The sequence below is a fragment of the Rhizophagus irregularis genome, chromosome 8 (genome assembly GCF_026210795.1).
Source record: "Rhizophagus irregularis chromosome 8, complete sequence".
NCBI classification, from domain to species: Eukaryota; Fungi; Glomeromycota; class Glomeromycetes; order Glomerales; family Glomeraceae; genus Rhizophagus; species Rhizophagus irregularis.
Window position 1 is genome coordinate 4,754,451 of NC_089436.1, and position 27,580 is coordinate 4,782,030.

The following is a 27,580-nucleotide window of genomic DNA, read 5'->3' on the forward strand; positions in this document are numbered from 1 at the left end:
ATTTCTTGAATATCACCTAGAGAACTAATTAAGCTATCTATATTAAAAAAATTTTAACGTTCAATCTTACTTCCATTAGCCAGTTTATCATATGACGCTAAACGAATTCAAAAAAGAGAAATTTATACGCCGATCATATTATTCTCTTGTCGCAAAGTAACTAAAAATATCATTATTGATTAATAGGATTCATTCATAATTTACTGTTTTTATACATGAATTTCCATTTGATTACGCATAAAGTTTAATTATGCATAAAGTTATATTAGCTAATATTAGTTTCATAAGGAGCTTTACCCCGTAAGATCTTTTTAACCAATATATATAATACTAATTTTAACCAATAAAAATGTGACATGTAAGATTTGCTTTCCTAAAATATTAGCGATTATCCCCTGATCGGCACCATTTGCAAATGTAGTTAGTTATACCTACTGGATAGCAAATTTTATATGTATTGATTATCCGTTCCTAGGAAATTTTGCAGTAAAAATTAACTATTGATTATACTATAATAGACGGATTTGAAAATTTAATTCAGAAAGATTTGCATTTTCCAAATGAGAAAAACTTTCTATTAATTTATTAGTAGTCTCAATATTATTTTTCAAGTGTAATAGTAATAGTTCCGAAGCTTTTTAAAATTTAATCATTTTTTTTTAAAATCTTTTAAAATGAAAAAAAAAACCAAGCGAAAGAAAATAGATTCAACAATAAAATATACTACTATAAAACATGTAAATGTCAGTGGATAAACCTGAACCCAGAACATGATCGGCCTATCGGCAGATCATTTATCCGATTCTAGACTTAGGCAGAACTAATACTTATATGTCATGGCCCTTACTACAAACAGATTCTTTTTAGGAAACACGCGGTTTCACGATCACCAAGAAAAATTCGACGTTGGCGTAACGTGCGACAAGTGGATTATAAATCTGTCAACAATTAGTACTCAAGACAAATTCCTTTTGGAGTGTTAATCTATATTTCATAATTAGGTCTCTAATCACGAATTTTCCTAATGAAAATTCTGCAAATAAATTTTCATCATATTGTGGAAGGAATACATCTGACTACAGAAATGTGTGATAGTTTACTCAGTGATAAATAAGAAGACTTTTCTAATATTGTATAATGTACATGCTAATCATTTAATACGTGTATTATTTATTACTTTCACAATGTCGCAATTTTCATGAGCCCTCCAATAGTATTTACAGATGAAGCAGTTACATTTTCTTTACAATTGATTTAATTAGATAGTTTTATTATTCATTCTAAACAATGAAACATGATACCATTTTATGCACTATTGCTTCATTAGAATAAAATTACAAATCATTTATTTCTGTTCCATTTTTGTTGTATACTAACTTGACATCAAATAATAAATTTTAAATTTTTAAATTGTTCTTTGATCTTCAAAGAAATAAATATATGTATATTTTTTTCTGTATATCATAATCAGAAAAAAAATGTTTCAACTATCAGATGAAAAAAGAAAAAAAAATATTGCTTCAGAAAGCATTTCATCCAAATTTTTTCAAAAAAAAAATTTTAACGAAAATTTTTAACACATTTATTAATAATAAGATTTCAATGTCATAATAATGGAATCTTATTGCGCCTTCATTAGAAAATATTTCAGTAATATAAAAAAAAGTTTCGGCATCATCTTTCACGAATAAAATAGATACAGAAAGATGAGGAGATGCAAAAAAAAATGATAGAAACCATTGAAACGGGTGACAAAAAAACGATCAGGAAAATAAATAAAGGGATTCTCTCGAATAATACATGTGACAATTGTGACCTACTAGTGTTTTACGATACACGGAAACGATATTATTTCAAAATTAAGTTCGTTGAGCCAAGTTAAAATAATTAAATCAAGAAACTATTCAAGTAACAGACAGTAAGAGCAGAAGTAAACTTGTCAAAATCAGAGGATACAAATCACTTTCTTCGTGATATTTGTGATTATATGGTATAGAGACGATTAGGCGCTAGCACAAAGATAAAACAGATACATCACGTCATATATAAAATCTTTCAAAAATAAATAACGAACAAATGATGATGGCATATTTTCGCAGCAATCGAGGAATCTATTGAAAATGAAAAACGAGGAAAACCTTAGTGGATCAAATTTCATCAAGCTTGAATACTAAAATAAAACGAATTATCACATGACACTATCCACCATGACACCATTTTGCATATTGAGTATAACATATAATGTGATTAAAAACTTACTTTTAATTAGAAAAAGTAAATTGGTCTCCTTTTGATTTTAGATAATATTCTAGAATTAGTTATTCGAAAAGTGAGATGATGATCGTCATTTATAGATTTTCTGAAGATTATATATATATTATTTTTATTTTTTTATATTAGCACTAAATCGAACAAAATAAGAAATGAAAATTTATCAAAAAAATAAACTCAAATATTCCCATAATAAAAAATTCTGATTTTTTAAGAAAAATTTTATTCAGGAGTCCCACATTTATAATGGCTTCACTAATTAATTCAATTAATAAGCTTATTAAGCTTTATCTAATTAAAGAATATAATTTTCGTGAGGACGATTCTTATAGATATAATTAAAATTCATTTTTATTAATTTGATTATTGTAAACATTCATATCATTTAATGTTTTCATTCTAGCACGTCCGTATGGTTTTGGTTAGGGGAGTTAGCCAGAATTATGTTTTAATTTTGCATGGATGAGTTAAATTTAAATTCCGTTATTTCTGGCAAGTTCACAATCACGTGTTTATCAATCAGAATATTTTTTATTTTCTTTGTATTGAATTGTTAATGATTAAGAAATGTCATTCTTTGGCAGAATATTCATTCAATGAAGTGTCTATTTAGTGGAATATCCCTTCAGCCAAATGGCTTTTGTGAAATGGGTTGCAGTGAAATAGACTTCAGTAAAAAATTGATATGATATTGGATAAAATAACTGTATTATTTGAAATCTAAATATAAGATTTATAGAATTTCATTATATATTTACAGCCAAAAGACTTTCATGGATAAGCACGATCGGTAAAAGGTAAATTATTAATTTTTTACAAATTAATTTCTAATTATAGATAATCGAGTTTATCACAGCAAGCTTTTTTATTAAAATGTTTTACCAAAATGTAGCGTGTTTGCTAATACTAGTGACAACTTTACTATGTTACATGTATCGCTGGGTTGTTTACTGATGTTTCATTCATATTCACGGGTGAGTCAAAGTGTTTATCAAGCGGTGCTGCATCTGTGTCAATAATGAATCAAATTATTAAAGAGAAAATTTTTTTTAAAGAGGTGATTATTTACTGGATAAAACAATAGTAAAGAAGAAAATCAACAAGTGTTTTAATTGCATAATTGATTTTGTGTATTATTTGTGTTATTTACAATTTTTAATTTATAGTTAATTTTTTTTAAAAAAATATAATAACGCGTATTTCAAATTACTTTAAATTTATTATTAATGATGAGGCTTTTCTACATTGCGCCATGTTAAAATTTTCAAACTAATAATGTGAAAATGAGAGAGAAGTAAAGAATGTGTAATTAGGGCTGCGACCTGCCGGCCGTTATCGTCTATGAAAAGATTCGATAATCGATTCCAATTCCTACTTAAAAAGAAAAAAGAAAGTCAAATTAAGATTCAACCCATCTGGAAAGTCATTTTATACTCAAATGGAGAGGTAGTATTAGCGTAAAAATATTTAAAAAATACAAAAACACGGTAAAATATATTAAAACCATGAATATGATATACCAATATATATAGTTTTGCATAAAATTTCGTCGATAGCATTAAATTTTACACTCAATTAATATGAAATATGTATATGGTGATGCCACAAGCCCACAACACTAGCGGTTATGTATCCTAATTTCGAAAAGTTCCTCTATTTTTAAGTAGACTTAACATCAATAGTGCTGGCCAACACTTAAAATCACGTGACTCAATTAGTACGTATAAGAAATGAATCATAAAAATCAAACGGTACATTATGGGAGCTGGGGGGTTTTTTTTACTTTCCTCTTTTGTTTTAAGATGTATCTAACTTTTTTAGATTTTTTCTACATATAAAATAAGCTGGAATGGTTGGAGAACTTTTGCTTTTTTTTTCATCTAAGAGTAGCTGAGAATACGGAATTTTTACTTTTTTCCCATTATTTAAGAACGTGATTAACGTTCTTTATATAATTTTATTTTTTTTGTATGAATTGCCTCTGGACTTCCTATTAGCCAGTTTTTTTTATTTTTTTATTTTTCATTAAATAACGTAATTAATTTTTTTGGGAATAATATCCTTTTTTTTTTTTGTATGAACCGGCTTTGGACTCCTCAAAAACGAGATTGAAATTCAGTCTTATTGATTTTTTGATGGAGTAATGCCTCATAGACTGCGTACCATCTTTTGCAGACTCTCATAATGGAGCTTGCACAACCGTTGGGACGAAGCTAGGGATGCAATCGAAAATCTCAATGGGAATAATGTTAATAGTTATCATTTTCCCGCTCATTACTCTATACATAAGTTGAATTCAATTACTGTTTTTCCCTTACTTAAAAATAATTTTTTGGTTTAAGTCCACCTCTTCTAAGAATTTCTCGCAGTTCGTCAACAAATTAATTTATAAAAAAAAAAATGATCGGTTATATATTGAGTGCTGATAAACCATTTATTAGTACATCACATTCATAATAAAGCTTTAAAAGCTTTAAAGAATTCCATTATTATAATTGTTACAACTATTTTGAAAGGTAAATTATAATAAATCGCTTATAATAGTAGTACAATAGTTACTATTTTATTAGCATCCATACGGAATAAAATATGAGATGTATAATATAAAGTATTTTTTGGGGAAAAACTATATTTTTGAAATTTTGAAAAGATTTTTTTTTTTAATCAATATACGCGTATCTTTATTTGTTCTATCTATTGAAAATTTGATTTATGTTTTCCCATGTACTCTTTTACATAGTATATATTCTACCTAATTCTAAATTATTACATGTTATTTTTTTTTCTGTATTTTCTATTTTGATACTTTTATTTTTTTCTTCCTAACCAACTTCCTCATTCAATTTTCTTTTATCTCCTTTTTAATTCCATTTTTATATTCTATTTCTATTACTTACTCACATCTAGGCAACCAAATTTTCGGTTTACACCAAAATGAAAATTCTGGACACGCGTGTCCACTATTTGCGCGGTAACGTGGCGCAGTAGCGACCTAACTTTGTTCTGCTCTCACTCCAGCAATGACACGATCAACAGTAGAAAATATTTCCGTGATTTTTAAATTCTTCCCACAATTGGGAAATGGACATGGGTTTGGAACATTAAGTAGAAGCTTTTTTTTCAGCACAGAGTCCATGAAAAACGTGTCCAAAACTTTCGTCTCAAACTGCGATCTCATAATTATGTACTGCGGTTCGGAGAAATTATGACTAATGATTGAATCGAGTGATTTGCACAATAAAAGACTAAAAGACGAGAATTTTTTGTATTATCGTACAAAATGTCCTCAAAAATTACTCAGGTCTTTCGTAGGACCGTATTCCCAACTCACTTCGTTGCTCATCGAGTTCAATACCTTCAGTCGCAAAAACCTTATTTGCCACTTTCAAGAACTTTAAAGTCTTTGAAGGATTTAAACCAGGAAAATAAGGATTTAAGCCAGGAAAATGAACTTTCGAGAAACCAACTAGAAGCATCACGAAAATACCGGTATTACGACTTGATATATGAAGGTCATAAATATCGGTCTAAAGATATCACAGAACATAAAATCTGCCATAAAAGAAGATGGACGGCTAATAGTATCATTGAAAATTCCATCCGTAATTATGTATATTTTGTTGATCTAGAGGAAACGAATGCTCCACTTCTTGATATGATTCTGAGAGGAGAATTTGTGGCTTTATATGGCGCAAGGGCCTCTGGAAAATCTACACGAGTGTTTCAAGTTATGGAAAAGTTGAAAAGCCAAGGCATTGTTTGCATTTAGTAGGTACTATTTAGTAAATTGCATTCAGTATAACTGTTGCTTATATTTCTTTTTTTCTTCGGAACAGTGTATCTTTTGAAGGTGTAAACATGGAAACCACAGATATATTCTGGTCGGCATTAGGCGCTGAACTACATATTAACACTCCACAACACTTTAAATTAAATGATATCAAATCAGCTTATGATTTCAAGCTAAAATTGCAGAAAGAGAAATGGAATGATAAACATGTTGTTCTCTTCATTGACGAGTTCGATGCATTGCTTGAAGCACCTGATGATATTAAATCATCATTCTTTGAAACAATTCGTACCATAAAAAATGCAAGAGATTACTATGCTCTCTTGTCTTCGGTAGCCATCGGCCCCTTTAGTATTTTACATCTGAGTTCAGACAGAATAACTACGTCTCCGTTCAACGGTAGGGATCCATTTAGAAATCCAAATTTCACGCTGGAACAAGTGCAGACCGTATATAAGAAGTTTGAGGATGATTATAAATTGACCATTGATCCGGAGATCATTGAGGATATATACAATCGGACAAATGGGTATGTGAAACTGATTGGAGAGTTACGTGAAATCAAAATCTGAAACTTATTTTCATGATTCGATTATTTTACAGGCATGCTTCTCTTGTCTGCCTTTGCGGAAAAGCTATCCATTCATATTTAATGTCAAAACTCAATATAAACAGAAGGCTCAGCTACTCAACTTGGTTAAACTTTGTTATCTATTCTATGCAGGATATGATAGCTGATTGTAGCACCTTCAGAAAGATGATTACTACACTTAAGAAGAAGAAGCCAGGCCAGCTATAGAACTTCTTCGATCTGTTTTCCTAGGATCTTTCGATTTTGTGCCAACCTATAACCCTAAAGAAAAAAGACTGGTAGAGTTTCTGACAGCTGAGGGAGTGTTAATGAGGGATGAAATGAAAAAGGATAATTTTAGAATGTCATCTATTTTTGTAGATGAGCTTATCCGGCGACAAGTTATTCCTGAATTATATAAGTCAGCCCCAACATGTGCAGTTCCCAAAAAATTTGATGGCAGCCTGGATATTATCAGCATTTTGAAGATGGCCGTCCAGCACTTTGATAAAGAAATCATTCATAGAGCATTTGATCGGTCATTTAAAACTGCACACGTGTATGTGAAAGGTCAAAAGAGTATCCTTGTACCCCGAGAAAGCGTGTATGACACAGAGCTGAACAGGATCCTGGTTAATTGGATAATCAGTCAAGCTGGCTCCGAGGTCACTGTGCATATGGTAGAACATCATGCTGAAAAAAAAGACAAACATACATATAGTGATATAGTAATTAAAACTCCAAAACAAACAATTGTTCTTGAGATATTAGCCACTGCAACAGAAAAAGAACTCGATGAACACGTTGTAAAAGTGCTTGATTATGCGGAAAAACTTTCTGCAAATGAGATATGTATAGTACATTTCACGTGTGAGGATTATACAACTCCCTATTGGCCATCCGATAGAAGGTTTGAGAAGATTAATGTTGTGCACTTCTTTCATGACCAGATGCTTAAAAATATACAAATGAGCGTCCGCCGATTTGCATCCACCCCTGGTACTTTCGATTATATAGATGACGTTATACCACTACAATAAAAGGCCAATGATTAATAAGTAATATTTGGTATAAAAAGTGGAAAAAATATCTTTATGTATTACAATCAATATGATGATAAATTTTATTATAATTATTACAATACAAAAATAAATATAATGCTGTATATACACATGTTAAAATGATAAATCCTAAAATGTGATAAACTTAATTAATTTTTCATTAAAAAAGTGAAGGTAGCGAATGAAATGTATGATGCTATCAAAGAGGAAGGGAGTATGCGGGATCCTAGACCATTTAATGTGAGTCCCAACATCAAGTTATTTTCTTTGCTCTCAGAATATTTTCTACAGATAATTTACTTCTAATCTATTACTAACTACAAAATTTTCACCCCATAATCATTAGGATTTCGAAATAAATTACACCATTTATATCTACAGAATTTTCGTCTATCTATATCACTCCCATTCACACAGACTATGTAACAGATTATTTCTCACAAGAGAACTTTCCCGAGATGAAATGATTTTGAATCTATAGGAATAATTCTGGAGATTAGCAATGAGATAAAAAAAATAAACAATGGGAGTGCAACTCTTAGCTTTATTGATTGTAAATAAAAAAAAATACATATTTTTGTTTGTACTGCAGAATAATATCATTTACCACCGATCCGTCATTTGCCATGCAACAATTGCCATCACGTGGCTACAATCACGAACTTGAACTTATTGCTTGAAGAGTTACAGCTAAGACAATATTCTAACTTATCTGGCCTGGGCAAAGCCCTGCTTAAAGTCATCTTTTTTGACATCGATCAAGCTGTACGTGATTCAATTCTATAGTCAAGATTCTGTGACCATTTTTACCTTCGGCTAACTTCTCAGGTACTATTTTTAATTGACTTTTAAACGGGAAAGTTGCTGAGGCGAGATAAGTGTAGAAATAAATGTTTTTTGTGGCCTCATAGGACACGTCAATGGAAGTTGTTACAACACGAGTTTCCAATTCATTCGTTTTCGCAATGCTTCTTCATACTTTGAATCTTTAGTGTCTATAGAGCCACAATCAAAAACTTGATAGACTGAATCAATACCAGATCATCACTAAGTCCAGAGTTCGCACACTTTCGGGAAGGTCTATTCGTTAAATGACCTTGATGACGTCTCAATGAATACGGTAAATTTAAGTTTGGTATTTGATACTAGGGATTGCAACATTTCACAGAGCGAGACATCGTTCCTAGGTGAACATCTTCTTCCATCATTCAAAAAGTTAAGTATCACTCCATCATTTTCAAGTGCTACATTTCACGTATGGAATCTTTGAGACCTTTGAAGGTTGCGTGCTCGATATTCACTGCCCATTTGTATACCTTTCATTTCAGATTAAAGATGACATCAAACTCTGTAATGTAACAACCAGATTAATAAAATCTTTCTTCTGGACAGTAACTTGATGAGGCGTTGCCTCGTTTTCATAACTTAAAATTTATACGTATCATAGAAACATAGGCAGACTTGTTAAGTGATTCCTCTAACAGGACGATTTGGTTCCTGAGCAGTTGACCCGGGCAGTTCGGCTAAGATATGAATATGTCTCTTAGGCGGTTTCTCAGTCCAGTAGTTTCCAACTATCGTCGTCCTGAAATGAAAAATTGCTTGAGGGATCGACGTGGTTGCCAGAAATCTACTTTCCATAGCTTGAGTTCGTCAGCTTCTACACCATAAAAAGTTTTATGTTTTTTCCGTCTTTATAGCTTTCTTGAGGTGGCTAACCTTATTAATATCGATGGCGAAAGCATTTGCGGTTGTATTTCCTTCGACAAGGCAGAGTAAAGTGATAGGTACAATATTGTATTTTTTGCGAAATATTATTGGTGCAACTGGCATAGGACCCAGAAATATATATATAAGGGTCAGATGATGAAAAAAATTTTTTACTACGAGCTGTACGCATTTTTTCAGGGCCGGAATTATGATTATGTCAGTCGGTTACTATAATAGGAAATAAAAATTTGACTGGAATTATCAATAATTATCTAAAAAAGGAAAGATTTTCATGATTTTTTTAGTTCAAAATACGCAAACTCAATCCTACTGGCATACGTGAGGACAAGTGGGTAGGTATTATCATAATTTTGGTCAATATCCAAAAAAGTTAATGGCTTCTACCTGGAATTATTTAGAAAAGAAAAGCTTTACATTCTTTACATTATTATTTTAGCACGTTCCGATCCTTTTGCTCTTGGGTTATTTCTCATTTTTCTGAACAAACTCTGCTTTTATCAGTTTGAAGTTTTTTTAAAAAATCTTTTTAGGAAGTCGTGTAATGTAAATCTTTTGCTTTTGCAACTGATACTATAAAGAAAACAGCAAGTCTCTTAGCGGACTTTTGATATTGAACGGCTTGCCATACAAATCCTTTTAAAATTTGGATTTTCAAAAATGCAATTTTAGAATTTTGTCTAAATGGTACACCATAATTTTCAGTAATAGATTCTTGACATAGTAAATCAAGTGATGCTTTATTCCCTCCCACTTTTTTATTTAACTTTAATTCTTTTATTTCATCTACACTGCATTGAAAAAATGAGTTATATAATGATTGTTTTATTGAATCAATATTTGTCATTTAATTTATTATTCATATTTTTGTTTATTTGAATTAACATATATTTGTATCTAAATACGAATGTAATTGAAGAACAGATGAACTTCAACATTAAATCCTTAACCTCATGTATTGAGGAATTTAATTGATCTTTTTACAACAAATTTATGTGGAATTCTCAAATAATTATTAAATGATCCACCTTTAACAAATTCATTTATAAAATTATTAGTTAAAATCTTAATAAAATTTGTAAAAAAAGAAAGTTAAACAAAATATTTTTAAGCTTATTTTGATAATGAAATACTGATAAATAAAGTTTGCAATATAAAAGTAATAATATGTTTATTTTAGTATTTTCAATATTCTTGATTTTCATTGCATATACAGTTATATTTATTAACTCCTAATTAATTTGATCGTGTAATTTTGCAATATTATTAATATTTTTCTTGTACATGATTTCTGGTATAATTTATCACATTTCACAATAATTTTTCTGATTCCTTTGTCTATATTGCATCTCTCATTATAAATCTATTATTATTTTGGTGTATTAATTTTCTATTTCTCCTTGCCCTATTTTTTTGTACTGTAATATCCTTAACATCATTATTATAGATCTGATCTTCTCTTTCTTCTATTTCTTTTTTTCTATAACTTGTTTTTGTTGTTGTATCTGGTACCTATATTCACATTCTCTACATAAATCATGTGCATGATGTTTTTCATTAATATTGCATCTTCCTTTCATAATCACATGATGTTTATCATTAATATTGCATCTTCCTTTCATAATACTACATGTACTATTCCATTTATGAAATAGTTCCCAGGTTTTAATTACCTTCACCTGTTCTTTATAGCAATATTCACATTTTCCAATATTATAAGAGTCACATCCTTTACATATTTTATCATAACACATTGATTTTCTATTACATTTAATACATCTTTCATATTTCATATTTGCTTCTTCATAAATGTCAGTTATTCTTTCAGCTTCAATATTCATTATACAATATTGACATTTCATTCCATTATTTTCCCAATTTTCTAAATTATTTACTTGTGCTGATACTCCACATTTTTGACATATATGCTGTTTTAAAAATTCTTCAAAATCTTCATTCCATGTCACTCTTATCTCTTCCCAATTTATTTCTGAATGAGTAGTTATCCATAATATTTCCTCTTCATCATCAATTGGTTTTTCTTTCGATTCATTATTAACTTCCACTTCCTCTATCATCTCATAATATACTTTTAATAATATTTCATGAAGTTCATCTGTGATTTTGTTGGAAAGTTCTTGTAAATATTGGTATTGCTCTTCTTGAATTCCAGGCATTTTTAGTTTATTGTGCCTTTAATTAATTTAATATATTCATTATAAAATTTTTATAAATTATCTTTGGAAATTATCTTTTAACTTTTTCTAATTTTTTCGTGCTATTTATTATATGTTAGAAATATAATCATAATGAGAAAAAAAGTGTCATAATGAGTATATAAAGTATCATTATATATAAAATAGTTATAGTGATAAACTATTTTTGAGTTATTGTAATATTGTACCAATTTATAACTATGACACAAATATCACAATTATAACATATTGTATACTCTTGACTAATAAAAATTATATTATTGATAAACTTTTAATTAACTTTTTCGGTCAGTAGTCAGTTTATATAGTTTATATGAAATAAAAAAATAAACAAACTATATTTTGTGATAAATTTAACTTACATGAATGATGAAATGATTAAATGATTAAACTTTTTTTCCTTATCACCAGAGTCATAATAACATTATTACTTTAAAAAAAAAAATGATATTACAATATATTACATGTATAATATATAAGTTGATTACCTTTTTTTTTAATGCCATTTTATTAAAAGTGTTAATTTAAGTTTAAGGAATAATTTACTTTTATTTATATAGACAGAGATCAGTGAAAAAAAAAAACAATAAAATATTTTCTTAATACCATTTTATAAATCCATAAATTTTATTAAGATAAAAAGGATGATAAAATTCTTAGCAAAGAATTATCTTATTGTTACAATAAATATCAAAGAATTAATTAAGAATAATATCCTGATCTTTTTTTTCATCCTCGCACATTACGTGATTGTTTCCAATGAAATGGGTTCAAGTTCTTTGGAACCCCCTTAGTGTTATAGAAACAAGCTGGATTTAAATGAAATTAGTTCTTGACTTCTTATTTCCCGTACGACAAAACCTTCTATCATAGTTTCTTATACATTTCAAGTTTGTGGTATTGGATTCTGCTGCCGTCACATGATAATTACATAGTCTTCCCATGTCAAAAATAACCAATGATCTTTATGCACATGATTCAAAAACTAATGCTGATTTAACTGCGGAATTCAGCAATCATAACTCATAAGTAGTTATTTGACGGGAATCAATGATTTTTATGGCGCAGCCGTGAAAATCATGATATTCCAGTGACTCTGTGAAATAACTATTACCTATGTCACAGTCTCACAAAGGCGAAAAAAATTTTATCAATGGTCAATTATGTGACCCAAAACTTAATACTATCGAAGAAGCCCTGCTGCAATGAATAATATAATGGTTGTAAATTAGAATTACCATCTTTTTTGCTAACCACAATAGTGTAGTATTTACAGCCAATTTAAAGCTTATGTTTATAATATTACAACAGCTAAAGGTTGTAATTCAATATATAATAATTTTCACTTACGGCAATCAACATGAGCGTTACGCAATTATCGGCTAGTTGAATCTGATGAATTCGATCAACAGTATGTGGCCAACCAATCTGAAGCATCAAACCAATCATACGCAAGCTCTTCTTTCGAAAGTTCAGTTCTTTTGGTAAAGGCAAAGTAAAAAATAATTTATTAATAGCTCATGCCTTTTTATTAATCTCACCAATATATTTCTCTTACAGAGTTCAGACTCGGGTTTAATATTTTTCAAAGGTAAACTTAACTGCTTGGACTACTAGTTCAAGCAAATTTTCGATCGAATTAGAGCCAAAAAAGATTCACCTTGGAAGAGATATGTCTCTATGCAGCAATGGAAATTTGTTAACTAAAATATTAAGAAGGATGGTTATAGTATTATATTAGGTGGAATCAGTTTTAAAATTAACGAGAACTTAGATAGCAATGCGGAATAGTGAAGGAATTCTTACTTTATGGGTCAGGTCTCCTTTTGACCCACCACTAATTATATTCATTTATTACTTAGCTTGTTGTTTAATATATCAAAATGTATTTAAATAAATATAATTGTGATTTACCATAAAATAAGCTGAGTCATATTTTGAGATGTATAAAAACAATTTTTACATGAAATAAGAATACTGTAAAGAGTATAACATAGAAAATTGGATCCAGGTTAAATTGCACTAAAGACTTAATAGAGTTGACTAGATATCCGCATAAATTTAATTAGCATATCAGATTACTACCCGCAGTAAAGTTTTAAAAAATCACGTGGTTAATAGAGTAAATCAAGCATTCTGATTGGTTTTGCAATGCAGAGGCTTTGACTGTGTCCTACGCTTTACGCTTCAGACAATCCAGCTATTAAGATATTGAACTCCACAGAATCGATTCGTTTAAATAATTGGATAAGTATAGTCTGTGAAGATAATTAAAACTTTTTGGACTGGTTCCAAGTTCTAAATAAAATTTCGTTACATACATGAAATTTATGAGAATGAAAGTTCCTATATGTTTATAATAAACCAAATTAACCCTTTTTGTCATAATCGATAAATTTTACAGTGTAGTTAACAAAACAAAGCGTTTCCCGTACACTTACAGTATATCAATTTAATTTAATTCGAGGATCGGCAGTGTTTTTTTAAAAAAAATTGCGTAATGAGGTAATATCCTTCTCTTCCTGAACAACTTCCAAACTCAGATTTTTAGTATTAATGTCTATCATAATTACTAAAGGAAATTTATTGGTTTGCTAGATAAAAATTTACGTATTAACAAAATAAAATAACGCTTAACCACAAATGTATTTATTGTTACAGACATTTAATAATGTTATACTAACTACCTAATAATGATTATGTAAACTTGTAAAACTAATTTATACGGTATACAATCACACTATCTAAACTTTATTATCGGCTTTATCATTGACTTTATTATTGTTTTCTACTAATAAATTCAAAAAATCAGTATTAATATAATATTCTTTAAGCATATTTTCCATATTTTGAACACGTTCTTCCAATGTAACATCTTTGGTCCTTCCACTAATGAATAGAATTGGTTCATATTTATTTTTGAGCTTCCTTAAAAGTTTTCTTTGATATTCTGTACATAAGTAACTAAACACATATGTTTGTAAAAATCCCCTATCAAAAGAAATAAAATATTATGAATACTAATCTATAATTACGAATTGTATAAAAATTATTATTTTAACTTACCATGGCGCTAACTTAGTTGCTCCAAATAAAAATATAAAGATTCCTGACAAAAAACTAAAGAATCCACCGATTCTTGATAAAATTGAGGCAACTAAAGAGAAAAATAGGAATAAAGATTTTTAATATTTTATTTTAACTGAAAATTAAAAAAAAAGTTGATAGTTACGATCATAATAAGATTCCTCTCGATAAAAAATATCCTTTGATACTGGTCTTAATATAAGCATTGTTGTATTTGGGGCTGATAAATTTGTTATATGATCAGTATGTGCATTAAAGTCAACGAATTCTTCTTCCAATCCTCCCACAAGACCGTAAACATACTTGCTAAATATACGTTTGTTGATTATAGGTGAATAATATACGATTGCGGCCTGTTCATTTACAATAAATAAAGGAATAATAGAAACCAAATTAAAGCTAGAAGATGATGGATAAACTTTATCTATTTTAAATCCATCTAAATAAGCTTCAGTGATGTTAGGGGTTATTACTATTCTATTCTCCATCTGATAGTCAAAATTATAGTAATAACTTTCACCACCATTATTACAAATATGAGGAACGTAATTATTTATCATAGACTCAGTTGTTTCGCATTGACTTGAATTAAAGTCAATATAATTATAATTAACAGATAAAATATTAGAAGAGTAATTACAATTTATAGGAATTACACTACAAATTCTAATAACAATTTTGCCGAAATTTGCATGTTTTATACTGGAAATTAGGTTAGGCTCAGTAGTCGAAATAGAAAATTTTGAAAACTGACTATAAGTATAAATAAGAAGTACAATTATAAGTGAAAGAGAGCATAATTTTTTAAAAAAAAAATAAAAGAAGAAGGTTCAGTTGATGATTTAGCTTCTGGGAAAATCATTTTGAATTTAGTCAAAAAAAAATAATATTATGTATTATTGATGATCGTCCAGTTCGAATTCTTGATTGACGATCACCGGCTCAGGAATGCGGCTAAGTTTCGCGGATAGTTACGCAATCCGAATTGGATTATATAAATTTTTTTTATAGATCGGGGCTGTGCATTTTTTGTGGCTTTTTTCCTAAAACATTGATTACATCTATTTAATTAAAAATTTAATTATTATAATCGAAATTACAATTAATCTGGTTTGATTTATTTGCTAGCCTTTCAAACTGGTCAAATAGATTCGAGTTATTTGACTCAAATTGATTATTTAAATGCAACGAGTTTTAACCCGTCGAATCAGAATCATATTTGGTAATCAATATTTATTCGGATAAAAATGAATATATCCAGCTTCAGCCAGATATGATATTACCTATATAAACAGATTAAACAGATAATAAATACAATTCACACGTTAACTAATTTCCATGCCGAAGGAATAAACATGTTAAGCGTTAAAAATTTAAGAATATTAAATTTTCTATTGATTTTTATAATTATTTCCGAAACTGTTCTTCTTATTATTTACCCTTTTTATATTAAATTCCGAATAACTTCGACATCATCATTATGGATCACAGTTCCATTCGTTCTTTTTACTGGATTATCTGCAATCTTTTATAAAACTATATTGCATTTTATTGCATTTTTAATTGTAAATTTAGCTCCAATTGGAATAGCGCTTTGTAATATTTTCAAATTTGATTATTTTTTAGGTAAATATTTTTTTAAGAATTACTTATGCGTAAATATTATTAATTGTATTTTGTAAATAGTTCATTTAATTTTGACTTTACGTCTTTAAATAAATTATGATAAGAATTTGGTAGTCAAATTTTAATTAAATTAAGCAATGGAACGGTTAGTAAATATATAGGAGAAATTAATAAATTAAACTTAAACAACACTATCGACCCTGATAATAAAAACGAAATGATAAACAAAGCTAAGGATGAAATAAATGAAATTTCATCAAAATATTATATACGTGAATATACTCCTTTGGTGATAATTTTAGGAACATTTCAATTTACCCTTATAATAATTTGTGTTTTATTGTTTGGGTAATTATTAACAATTATTTTATATTCTTATTATTTTTATTATAAACTAAATTATTATTATCATAAATTTATTTATTAGATCTTGGAAGTGGATTAGGGAATCTAAATTGAGTGATAATCAGAGAAGTAAGTTAAAATTATTCTCTTTAATTTCATTATCAACATATTAATCTATTTTTTTTACTAGATATCAATATTATTTATCAACTTGAGAGGATATTGCTTATAATTACAGTTCCATTTAGTGGAATTGCGTTATCAATATCATTATTTGTACTTGGGATTCTTATAAATATAACTTCCAAGAAGATACTTGTTAAAATTACTGAAATATATAGTGTTATTGTAATTATTCTAATTTCAAATGTTTTCTTAGTGATACAAAAATGTTCAAAAAAACTTTATGTTTTATTTTATCTTGCAATTATAATTGAAATAGTATTATTATTTGTAATGTTAATTGGTTATAATTATCCATCTATTATTCTTAGTAATAATATTAATGGTAACGATAGTTAAAAAAGTTTTATCTTTTTTTTTCTCAAATGATTTAAATATTAAATTATTATTATCTGATAATTTTTAGATACTTTTACAAGTGCATTTAGAGTAGAGATATTTATAAGTACATAAATTTTTATTTAAATTCTTATTATTAATTGATTAAATAATTTGTACTAAACTTTTTTATATATATATATTTAGTTACACTCGTATTATTTTTCCTAATAATTTTAATTATTAATACTCGATTATGTCAAAATTATATTGATGAAAATGTCATTTTACAAAGTAAGTAATATTTTATTATTTTATTAAATTATTTTATAAATTAACTTATTTTATTTATTTTTTAGTATATGGTCCAAAAAATAAACAAATTCTATTACAAAATATTAAAGAATCTTTAAAAAAAAATTTTAAAAAATTTTTAAACTTTTTAGGAAAAAAGTCAAAGTCAGATGAATCTTACTTAAAAAGATTAGGAAACAATGCATGGAAATTTATACCTGAATCAAGATTTTTATTATTAAATATAATAAAAATTGATGATGAGATTGTAAGAGTTGATAACAAAGATCCTATAAAAAAGAAATGTCCAGAAATTGTATCTAAAAATGTCTGGGTGCATCCAGAAAATGTCCGGAAATTGTCCAGATATTGCAGGATTTAGGACGAAAACCAATTTTCTGAATGTTTGATTGTCCGGAATTTGTCTAGAAAAATGTCCAGAATTTTTGATCATCTGGAATTTGCCCAAAAAAAATGTCCGGAATTTTTTGAATGTACAGAATATGTCTGGAAAATGTCCAAGGAATTTTGATCATCTGGAATTTGATATTTTTGATTGTCCAGAATTCGTCTGAATTTTTTTGATCATCCACCATATTTAACGAGAATGTAGTGTATATAACTGACAGTTAGCAAAATATCTCACAACTTTTTCCTCTACTATATTCAATAATTAATGGTTGAACAATAAAAAAATTAATTTTATAGAATTACTGTACCACGTGCAGTTGATTTTTTCGCTTTACATAAACATTAATTGCCAATTCGCCACTCAGCAATACAAAATGATCGGCAATCTATAATTAATCTCGTCAGACATTTTTATATTAAATACTATTGCTTCTGAATGGTATTTGCTAAAGCTCTAAATGGTCCAGATTGGTCCGGGTTGGAGAGTAACCCAGAACCGGACCAAAAAATTAGTTCATTTCGGTCCGGTCCAGTTTATATTAAAAGGAGAATCTGGGACCAAACCGGACCGGACCAGTTATTTTGGTCCAGTCCGATCTGGTCCTATAATAAAAAAACATTGCGAAAACGTTTTTTAGTTATAATTACTTAGAAAAAACATTTCGCAACATTTTTTCGTTAAGTTAATTAGAAAAATGTTGCGAAAACGTTTTTTCTAATTAAATATACTTAGAAAAAATGTTTCGCAACGTTTTTTTGTTAAATTAATTAGAAAAACATTTCGCAACATTTTTTCGTTAAATTAATTAGGAAACATTGTGCAAACGTTTTTTCTAATTAAATATACTTAGAAAAAACGTTTTGCAACGTTTTTTCGTTAAATTAATTAGAAAAACGTTGCGCAAACATTTTTTCTAATTAAATATGATAAGAAAAAACGTTTCGCAACATTTTTTCTTTAAACTAATTAGAAAAACATTGCGCAAACGTTTTTTCTAATTAAATATGATAAGAAAAAATGTTTCGCAACGTTTTTTCTTTAAACTAATTAGAAAAACATTGCGCAAACGTTTTTTCTAATTAAATATGATAAGAAAAAATGTTGCGCAACATTTTTTCTTTAAACTAATTAGAAAAACATTGCGCAAACGTTTTTTTTAATAAATATACTTAGAAAAAACTTGCGCAACATTTTTTCTTTAAATTAATTAGAAAAACGTTGCGCAAACATTTTTTTAATAAATATACTTAGAAAAAATGTTTCGCTACATTTTTTCATTAAATTAATTAGAAAAACGTTGCGCAAACATTTTTCTAATTAAATATGATAAGAAAAAACGTTTCGCAACATTTTTTCTTTAAACTAATTAGAAAAATATTGTGCAAACGTTTTTTCTAATTAAATATGATAAGAAAAAACGTTTTGCAACGTTTTTTCTTTAAACTAATTAAAAAAACATTGCACAAACGTTTTTTTTAATAAATATACTTAGAAAAAATGTTGCGCAACGTTTTTTCTTTAAAGTAATTAAAAAACGTTGCGCAAACATTTTTTTTATAATAATATGTTAAAAAAAACGTTACGCAACATTTTTTTATTTAATAATTAAATAATCACTACGGTTTTAATGCGAAAATATTTATTGGTCCGGTCCAGTCCCAACCCGTTTTTTCAGTCCAGGTTAGATTTATAATCTGAAACCGGACCGGGCCGGATCAAATATTTTGGTCCGGGTTGAAGCATCAACCCAGACTGGACCAATCTGAATTTTCGGTCTGGGTTGCTGGATTAGAACCGACCCGATTAGAGCTTTAGTATTTGCACAAGTTTGAAAATGTTTTGTTGTAATATAAATGCCCTAAAAATACATTAAAAAAGGATGTTACATTACTTAGGTATAGTTTTCACAGGTCGAAATGCTAAAAATCGGCAAAAAAAATGGCGCGAAAAGCAGTGGCTATTCTTGGCTATTCTTGGCTATTCTTGGCTGTTTTTGGCTATTTACGAATTAACCTATACTATTTGTAAATAGTTTATACAAATTTGCGAATAGTTTATGCGATTTGCACCATTTTTTTTGCCTATTTTTGATCATTTGACGTGTGTTTATAAAACTGGTAAAACTAAAACATTGCCAAAAAAAAAAAAATTTATTTTATTTTATTTTTTTTTTAAACATTATTTTGTTAATTTAAGCAAGAATATACCATATATTATATAATAATTATACTTCTCCGCTAATTAATTATGTCGTATTTCGGCGAACGGACCAATTCACTATTTATTATAAAATTACTATGAATTAATTACGTCTGTCAAAATACATTACGTCTGTCAAAATAAATTTAATTAGTATTTTGTCATTTTGACGAAAAGTATAATAATAATACAAAAAAACCTTGTAAAATTTGCAAAATTCGCGAATAATTGGTGTAAAGTTACCTAAAATATGAGCTGGAATGGTGACTTCCTCCAAAGTAAACTCTTTAAATTTTATAGCAAACGAAAAAAAAATTTTTTTTTTGTGACATATTCACGTTTTGCATTATTGATTGGTAAAGTATGGTTACATTAAGCATGACTTATGTAGGACAAAATCAGAGTTGAAATGTGCCGATCGACGTCATTCATATAAGAACTTGCGACGGATCTACTAATCAATTTTGTATCGTTAAGTGGCGGATTGGCAATTAATTTTATTAAGATCAAAATTCAAATGATTGTCACTGATATCACGTGATTCCCTTATTTGTTTATTTGTTTATTGTTTACGTGATAGCTGTAAAAAAAATCTTTTCCCCCTTTTTTCCCTTTTTTTTCAAAAGTACAAACTAACACATAATAAACTCTTTTAACTCAGTTTTTATTACTTGTTCTTGTAAATTTATAATATTTTATATAATATATAGTACTTTAATTTCTTCTTTTACTTTTGTATTTTTATTTTCTAGTTTTGAAGCGTAATTTCACACATAATCTCACCACTTTGGCCAAATGAAGCTATCTTTTATGAAGCAAAGTTGTCCAGCAATGTTAAATTATACTTATTTCATATGCATAGGTATGATAATTATAGAGGAAATCATGATTTTTTATAATAGTACTGGTTTTCAAAATTTTCATTTTTCTGTTTTAAACTTCAGAGCGTAATTTCACCACTTTCACCAAATGAAATTACCCTTTTGTGCTTAAGTAAAGTTGTTCAATGAGGTCGAAATTACTTGTAATTTAGATTTTCATAAGTGTAGGTACAATATTTGTAGATAAGTTGCATTTTTTAATTGAATACTAATTTTTGAATTTTACTTTTCTATTTCCAACTTTAAAATGTAAGTTCATCACTTTATTCAAATGAAACTACTCTTTTATGCTTAAGTAAAATTATTCAGCAAGGTTAAATTTACTTGTATCTTAATTTTAATGAAAGTAGATTATAATATTAGTGAAGCATCCCTATGAAAACACAATTTCCATAAAATGTATGTAAAAAAATGTTATTTGACCATATATTATTCGAAAAATCATTATTTGTTTATAATTTAAACATAATTTTATTTGATATAATATTAAATATTCGTAAGTTGTATTGTAAACAAAAACAAGCATTAACTTAACGTACAAATAATGTTCAAATAACATGTTTAAACATGCAATCATTACATAATAAGGTCAATTTCGTATAGTAAATTCCTATTGTAAAATTTATGACTTTTATTATTTCCTTTTATATTGCCATTTTTTGACAGGTTTGCTTGAATTATTATCTTTTCCAACATTTGTCTTTTTACAAGATGATCTACGAAGTACAAAAATTTCGGTCATGTGACTTTGGCTTCGAAGTATAGCCGGCAATGATTATCACATGTATATGTGATAATCTTTTTAAACTTTTTTTTATTTAATTGATACGGGTTTTAGATAAAGTTTCATTTCGCTTCGAAACTTTAAAAAAATGTTTTTAAAGCTTTTGCTTTGAAACTTCTATATTAAAAATTTTTTATTTTTTATTTTTTTTTTCCTTTTATTTGTTTCAGTCCTTGGTGTTAGATAGGTGAGTTTCGAATAACACTTAATTGGAAACTTTGTAATTTTTTTTTAAAAAAATAATTTTAGTTTTTTTTCTATTTCGTAAGTCATAAGTTTCGGCTTTGGTTCTTAGACTTTGGATAGGTGAGTTTCGAAGATTTTGCTCAAAACTTTTTTATTAAAAAAAAATTTATTTTTTTTTCTTTTTTTATTTTGTAGGTTTTAGCGGTTCTTGGGTGTTGGATAGGTGAGTTTCATTTCGAATAACACTTCGAAACATTTTTTTTTTTAAAAAAAATAATTTAATTAATTAATTTTTTTTTCTATTTGGTAGGTTTTAGCTCTGGTTCTTGGAAATTGGATAGGTGAGTTTTGTTTTGAATAACACTCAAAACTATTTTTTTTAAAAAAAATAATTTAATTAATCTTTTTTTCTATTTTTGTAGGTTTGGCTCCAGTTTTTGGCGTTAGATAGGTGAGTTTCGAATGATTTTTTTTTTATTTTGTAGGTTTTCGCTTCGGTTCTTTGGTATTGGATAGGTGAATTTCATTTCGAACAACACTTTGAAACTTTATTTTTTTTTTAAAAAAATAATTTAATTTATCAATTTTTTTCTATCTTGTAGGTTTTGGCTCTGGTTCTTGGGCATTGGATAAGTGAGTTTCGTTTCAAATAACACTTCGAAACTATTTTTTTTAAAAAAAAATAATTTAATTAATTAATCTTTTTTTCTATTTTGTAGGTTTTGGCTCCAGTTCTTGGTGTTAGATAGGTGAGTTTCGAATAACACTTTGAAACTTTATTATTTTTAAAAAAAAAATTTAATAAATTTTTTTTTTCTATTTTGTAGATTTTGCTTCAGTTCTTGGGTGTTGGATAGGTAAGTTTCGTTTTGAACAACACTTTGAAACTATTTTATTTTAAAAAAATTTAATTTATTAATTTTTTTATGGACAGGTTGAATATCATCTTGCTTACGAACTTGATAAAGTAACTTATATGTTGGGAGTGCATGATGCATTTGCTATAGACCATTGTGTAGATTAAAACGTGATAGATAAGGATGTAGATTATACGGATGATGAATAATAGAATGGGTTATATACTGTAGCATAGCGGACATGCTTATATCACCATGCCGATCATTTTGCTGATCATATATATTTTTCAAACTTCAATAAACAATATCTCGATATTCAGTCATCCAATTTTGATAAAGTTGTGCTCATTGGATTCGCCTCATCGAGACGAGTCAAATGGTGGTATTTTCATTAATTTTGGATCACTAGATGCCAAGATATTCACGATTTTGTATTTCTATTATGAATTATCACATTATATAAAATCGGCCGATCTGGCTTGGCTACACCGATATACATTCAGCCGGGCTATAAAAATTGATAAATTTAAGTTTTTTAACGATATAGAATAAAATAATAAACCTTTTTCATTACTAAAATTGATATTTATTAATTTTATATATAAATTTTTAGTATTTAATTAGGAAATTTACTATTTTTAGACTTTAAAACTTTGTACAAAGCCACAGACTTTTAAGCCAACTCTGAAATTTTCATCATATATTTGTTAACCATTTAGAAATATATGGTGAAAAAATGGCATCCTAATTCGCTTGAAACCAAAAGTTACCTATATACTATATTTAGTCAATTTTAATAAATTTGCAATTTTTAGACTTCAAAGTTTTGTACAAAGCCACAGACTTTTAAGCCAACTTTGAAATTTTCATTATATATTTGTTAACCATTTAGAAATATATGGTAAAAAAATGGCATCCTAATTCGCTTGAAACCAAAACTTACTTATATGTTATATTTAGTCAATTTTAAGTAATATATGATTATTTGATTTTAAAACTTTATATATTTTCTAAAATTTATTTTTGTTTACTATTTTAAAAATATAAGATAAAATTAATTATTTTAAAAGTTTTCTATGTGTTATATTTAATCAGTTTTTTTATAAATAGACAAAAAAATTGCTTTAGCAAAATTAGAAAATCCAATCCAATTTAAAATAAAAAAACAATATTTTTTTAAATACTTTCATAATTTTTAATTATAAAAAATGGATAACACTTCTACTTTTTCAAATATTTGCAATTTTGATTCCATTGAATGTAATGGAAGAATAAAGCCAATCACTTATAACACTAAAATACCAAAATCTACTGAATTAATTATTTCAGTTGGAATGTATTTATGCCAAATACATTACAATCAATTTATTTTAAATGAAACTAGAAATATTAATTATAATAAGAGTTGTGAGCATCCAAAACATGATGAATATAAAAATCAATCAAAAAATACAAAAAAAAAATCAAGCAAACTTAATCTTAAAAAGGTTCCAAAAAAGATTAATTGAAGTTTTAGAATTAAATGAATCTTCAGAAATTTGTAGTATGTGTAGAAATAAAACTGATAAAGATTCTGAATATTTACAAAATGAAAAATACAAAGCACCTATTCCAATTAAAAAAAACAATTTAAATGATAATGATAATTTACAAGATGAATCAATAGAAACTATACAAGATGAACTAATAGAGGCTATACAAGATGAATCAATAGAAGTTATACAAAATGAATCAATAGAAGTTATACAAAATGAATCAATAGAAACTAAACAAATAAAAACTTGTCAACATCCAAAACATGATGAATACTTAAATCAATCAAAAAATACAAGCAAACAATTTAGTCTTCAAAAAGTTCCAACAAGATTAATTAAAGTATTAGAATTAGATGAACTTGCAATGATTTGCAGTATGTGTAAAAAAAAAACTGATAAAGATTCTCAATATTTACAAACTGAAGAATATAAAGCACCAATTTCTAGAAAAAATAATAATGACAATATATCAAAAATAGGAAATCATACTTATTTATTTAGAAAAGATATCTTATATACTGGAGAAGAATTACAACAATTTGAATCAGATTATCAAGAAATTATGACACAATTAAAAATTTCAAGTGAAATTAAATTAAGTAGTAAAATAATAAAAATGTCTAATATTCTTTATAATAATCAACATAGATTAAATCTTAAACCTATTTATGATCCAATAGCTTTTAAAACTATGTTAGAAACAGCTGATAAAGATTTAATTGGATTTTTTGATGAATTATATGCTGGAACTAATCCTAATACTAAATCTGAAACAACAAATAATAACAACAAAAAAAAATTAGTTTCTTTATGTTATTTTTTAGCTAGCATTAATAATAAATATATTAATGGAATTAAAGTTGATATTGGATCATACTTGGAAACTTCTGGAGCTTCTTCTTCTTCTATTGATACATTGGCAAATATAGGAGTTTCAGTAACAAGAAAAACAGTAAATCGTAAAAAAAATTTTATTTCAAATGAACACCAACAAACTGTAGATAATTATTGTTTACAAAATATAGAAAATATGTTTATTCTTAATATAGATGATTACCATAATATTTATAGGCGTAATCAACCAACATTGTTACAAACTCACAATATTTATCATTTTGTAACAATATTATTGAATACAAATACTAAAATTCCAAAAATACCATTTTATTCATTAAATAATTTTTCAATACATAATCCTAAAGGAATTGATTCTGGATTAATTATTAATAACATTAAAAATAATTTTATGAATCAATTAGGTAAAAGTTATTATATGCAAAAAGAATTATGGAAAAATTTTTTAATTGAAGATTCTTATGAAAATAGAGTTGAACTACTTAATATTCATAATTATGATGGTAGAATTCAAAATTACCATGAATTAAGATCAATGTCTAATAGCAAATTAGTAGACTTTATTTTGCACCCTTTACATAGTACTAAGGATTATATTGAATGTTTAGATTATGTATTTAAAGCATTTGAAAGATTAGAAAATATTGAAGAAAATTATTTAAATAATTTTATCATTCCTGTAATTGCTGATTGGCCAGGACAAGTAAATATAAGAAGAGCTATAACACTTAGAATTAAGAAAGGCATTAATTCTGGAGTTCCAGAGCAAGTGTTAAATTTAATTCCTATGATAGGTCCACTTCATGTCTCTTTAAACAGCAGAGAAATACTATTTCAAACATATCATTTCTTTTTTGAGATGCTATATCATAACTTATTTGGAGATAAAAAAATATTATCTCAAAAACCAAAACAAACAGTAATCAATCTTATTTTACATTTAACTTATCATGGATGGAAAAATATTCGTGATATTGTTACAAAAAGATTTGGAAATTTAAAAGATGCAGAATATCAAATGATGATAGATTTATTAGATAATTCTATTCCACTTACTTTGGATATATATGCAATACTTTTTAGAAGTGGATTTTTTGAAGGATATTTAGAAAGTACTGTAAAAATTTGGATATTATTTCAAAGATTGAGAAGACATAATTATAATAAAGCACCACTTATGTTTTTAAGTGATGTATTTTATTGGACTTCAAAAAATCATCCAATAATTAATATTTTAAAAAATAATTTACCAATTTTTAATGATTATTTTGTTGAAAATTTTCATAGCTCTTTAAGGCATCAAACAGCAGAATCAAATTCAGAGTTACAAATTATACAAAAAGCAAAAATTATTGATGCTGAAAGAAATAATAATCCTTTTAAAAATTCTTTTGTTAATTTGAGAAATCCAGCTAAGTCTCAAATTAAAGAATTAAAATCTTTAGAAAAAAAGGTTTCATTATTTTTATTCTCAATATTTGATAAGATTCATCAGAATATAGGAAATACAAAACAAATTAATAATGATAGATATCCAAAATTTTATCTTCCAAGTTTTGATATTGAAGTGGATGTAAAGGTACTTCCTTTAGGCTGGAATACACAAAAAATACCAGCAGATGATAAATTTTGTGATGCAAATAATTGTTTATTATCAAATAGTATAGATTTATCTAATGGAATTGTTTTACTTTGTGGACACAGTTTTCATAAAGAATGTTTAAGTACTTTATATGATGATAAATGTAATTTTTGTTTTGATTATTTATCATCTGGAATTGAGAAAAATATTAAGAGTTTGGATCAAAGATTGTCGACATCATTAAAAGAAAATGAAATCCCTTTATTTGAAAAGGAAAATAATAATGATGATGAAAATGATGAAGAAGAGAATATTGAAAACATATTAGAAAGAACAGAATGTGATGTAGAAAATCAATATGATATAATGTATCAACAATGGTTAAATTATAATGATATATAATTAGTATTAATATAATAATTTTTATTAAATTGCAAAAGTCACTTTATTGAAATTTTTTAATAATAAAAATTAATATTTTATTTTGATTAATGAAAATTAATGAATTATAATTGTATAATTACTCCAACTAATAAGATAAATTATATAATAAAATAATTAGAAGATTCCGAATGCAAATATCTCAAGATATATAACTCCAAATTTTGTAAAATAAAGATGATCGGATTCATCAAGTCCTAAGCTTTCTAACAAGCTAAAAATCATAAAATTCTGATCACTGGATGCTGAGATAACTGAGATTAACTTTAAAAAAAATCTAATATTAAATGTGATATGATAAAATAGTGATCAACAAATGATCGGCAAATGATCGGCAAAATTGTGATAAAATAGGGAT

At 27.0% G+C, this 27,580-nt stretch overlaps 8 protein-coding genes across 8 annotated transcripts; 5 read left to right on the forward strand and 3 right to left on the reverse strand.

Moving 5' to 3' along the window:
- Positions 1-5,551: 5,551 nt before the first annotated feature.
- On the forward strand, positions 5,552-6,860 carry OCT59_028908 (uncharacterized protein; the record flags this gene model as incomplete). The annotated part of the gene is made up of 3 exons (XM_066147646.1): positions 5,552-6,039; positions 6,108-6,590; positions 6,665-6,860. 3 exons carry the CDS (start codon positions 5,552-5,554, stop codon positions 6,858-6,860), a joined length of 1,167 nt encoding a protein of 388 aa, XP_065994334.1.
- A 101-nt stretch (positions 6,861-6,961) lies between these two features.
- Positions 6,962-7,672, forward strand: OCT59_028909 (uncharacterized protein; the record flags this gene model as incomplete). The annotated part of the gene is made up of 2 exons (XM_066147647.1): positions 6,962-7,484; positions 7,650-7,672. The coding sequence occupies 2 exons, from the start codon at positions 6,962-6,964 to the stop codon at positions 7,670-7,672; spliced, it is 546 nt and encodes a 181-aa protein (XP_065994335.1).
- A 2,278-nt stretch (positions 7,673-9,950) lies between these two features.
- Positions 9,951-10,268, reverse strand: OCT59_028910 (uncharacterized protein; the record flags this gene model as incomplete). Its single annotated transcript, XM_066147648.1, has 1 exon — positions 9,951-10,268. One exon carries the CDS (start codon positions 10,266-10,268, stop codon positions 9,951-9,953), a length of 318 nt encoding a protein of 105 aa, XP_065994336.1.
- A 619-nt stretch (positions 10,269-10,887) lies between these two features.
- Positions 10,888-11,598, reverse strand: OCT59_028911 (uncharacterized protein; the record flags this gene model as incomplete). Its single annotated transcript, XM_025311782.1, has 1 exon — positions 10,888-11,598. The coding sequence occupies one exon, from the start codon at positions 11,596-11,598 to the stop codon at positions 10,888-10,890; it is 711 nt and encodes a 236-aa protein (XP_025168440.1).
- Positions 11,599-14,381: 2,783 nt separating this feature from the next.
- OCT59_028912 (uncharacterized protein) lies at positions 14,382-15,418 on the reverse strand (the record flags this gene model as incomplete). The annotated part of the gene is made up of 4 exons (XM_066147649.1): positions 14,382-14,628; positions 14,704-14,794; positions 14,870-15,306; positions 15,381-15,418. The coding sequence occupies 4 exons, from the start codon at positions 15,416-15,418 to the stop codon at positions 14,382-14,384; spliced, it is 813 nt and encodes a 270-aa protein (XP_065994337.1).
- A 1,149-nt stretch (positions 15,419-16,567) lies between these two features.
- On the forward strand, positions 16,568-17,217 carry OCT59_028913 (uncharacterized protein; the record flags this gene model as incomplete). Its single annotated transcript, XM_025332700.2, has 3 exons — positions 16,568-16,698; positions 16,778-16,824; positions 16,886-17,217. 3 exons carry the CDS (start codon positions 16,568-16,570, stop codon positions 17,215-17,217), a joined length of 510 nt encoding a protein of 169 aa, XP_025168442.2.
- A 4,476-nt stretch (positions 17,218-21,693) lies between these two features.
- OCT59_028914 (uncharacterized protein) lies at positions 21,694-22,923 on the forward strand (the record flags this gene model as incomplete). The annotated part of the gene is made up of 8 exons (XM_066147650.1): positions 21,694-21,741; positions 22,148-22,175; positions 22,263-22,293; positions 22,375-22,394; positions 22,555-22,585; positions 22,672-22,701; positions 22,780-22,809; positions 22,887-22,923. The coding sequence occupies 8 exons, from the start codon at positions 21,694-21,696 to the stop codon at positions 22,921-22,923; spliced, it is 255 nt and encodes an 84-aa protein (XP_065994338.1).
- A 1,094-nt stretch (positions 22,924-24,017) lies between these two features.
- OCT59_028915 (uncharacterized protein) lies at positions 24,018-27,275 on the forward strand (the record flags this gene model as incomplete). Its single annotated transcript, XM_066147651.1, has 3 exons — positions 24,018-24,145; positions 24,309-25,702; positions 25,994-27,275. 3 exons carry the CDS (start codon positions 24,018-24,020, stop codon positions 27,181-27,183), a joined length of 2,712 nt encoding a protein of 903 aa, XP_065994339.1. The 3' UTR covers positions 27,184-27,275.
- Positions 27,276-27,580: the final 305 nt, after the last annotated feature.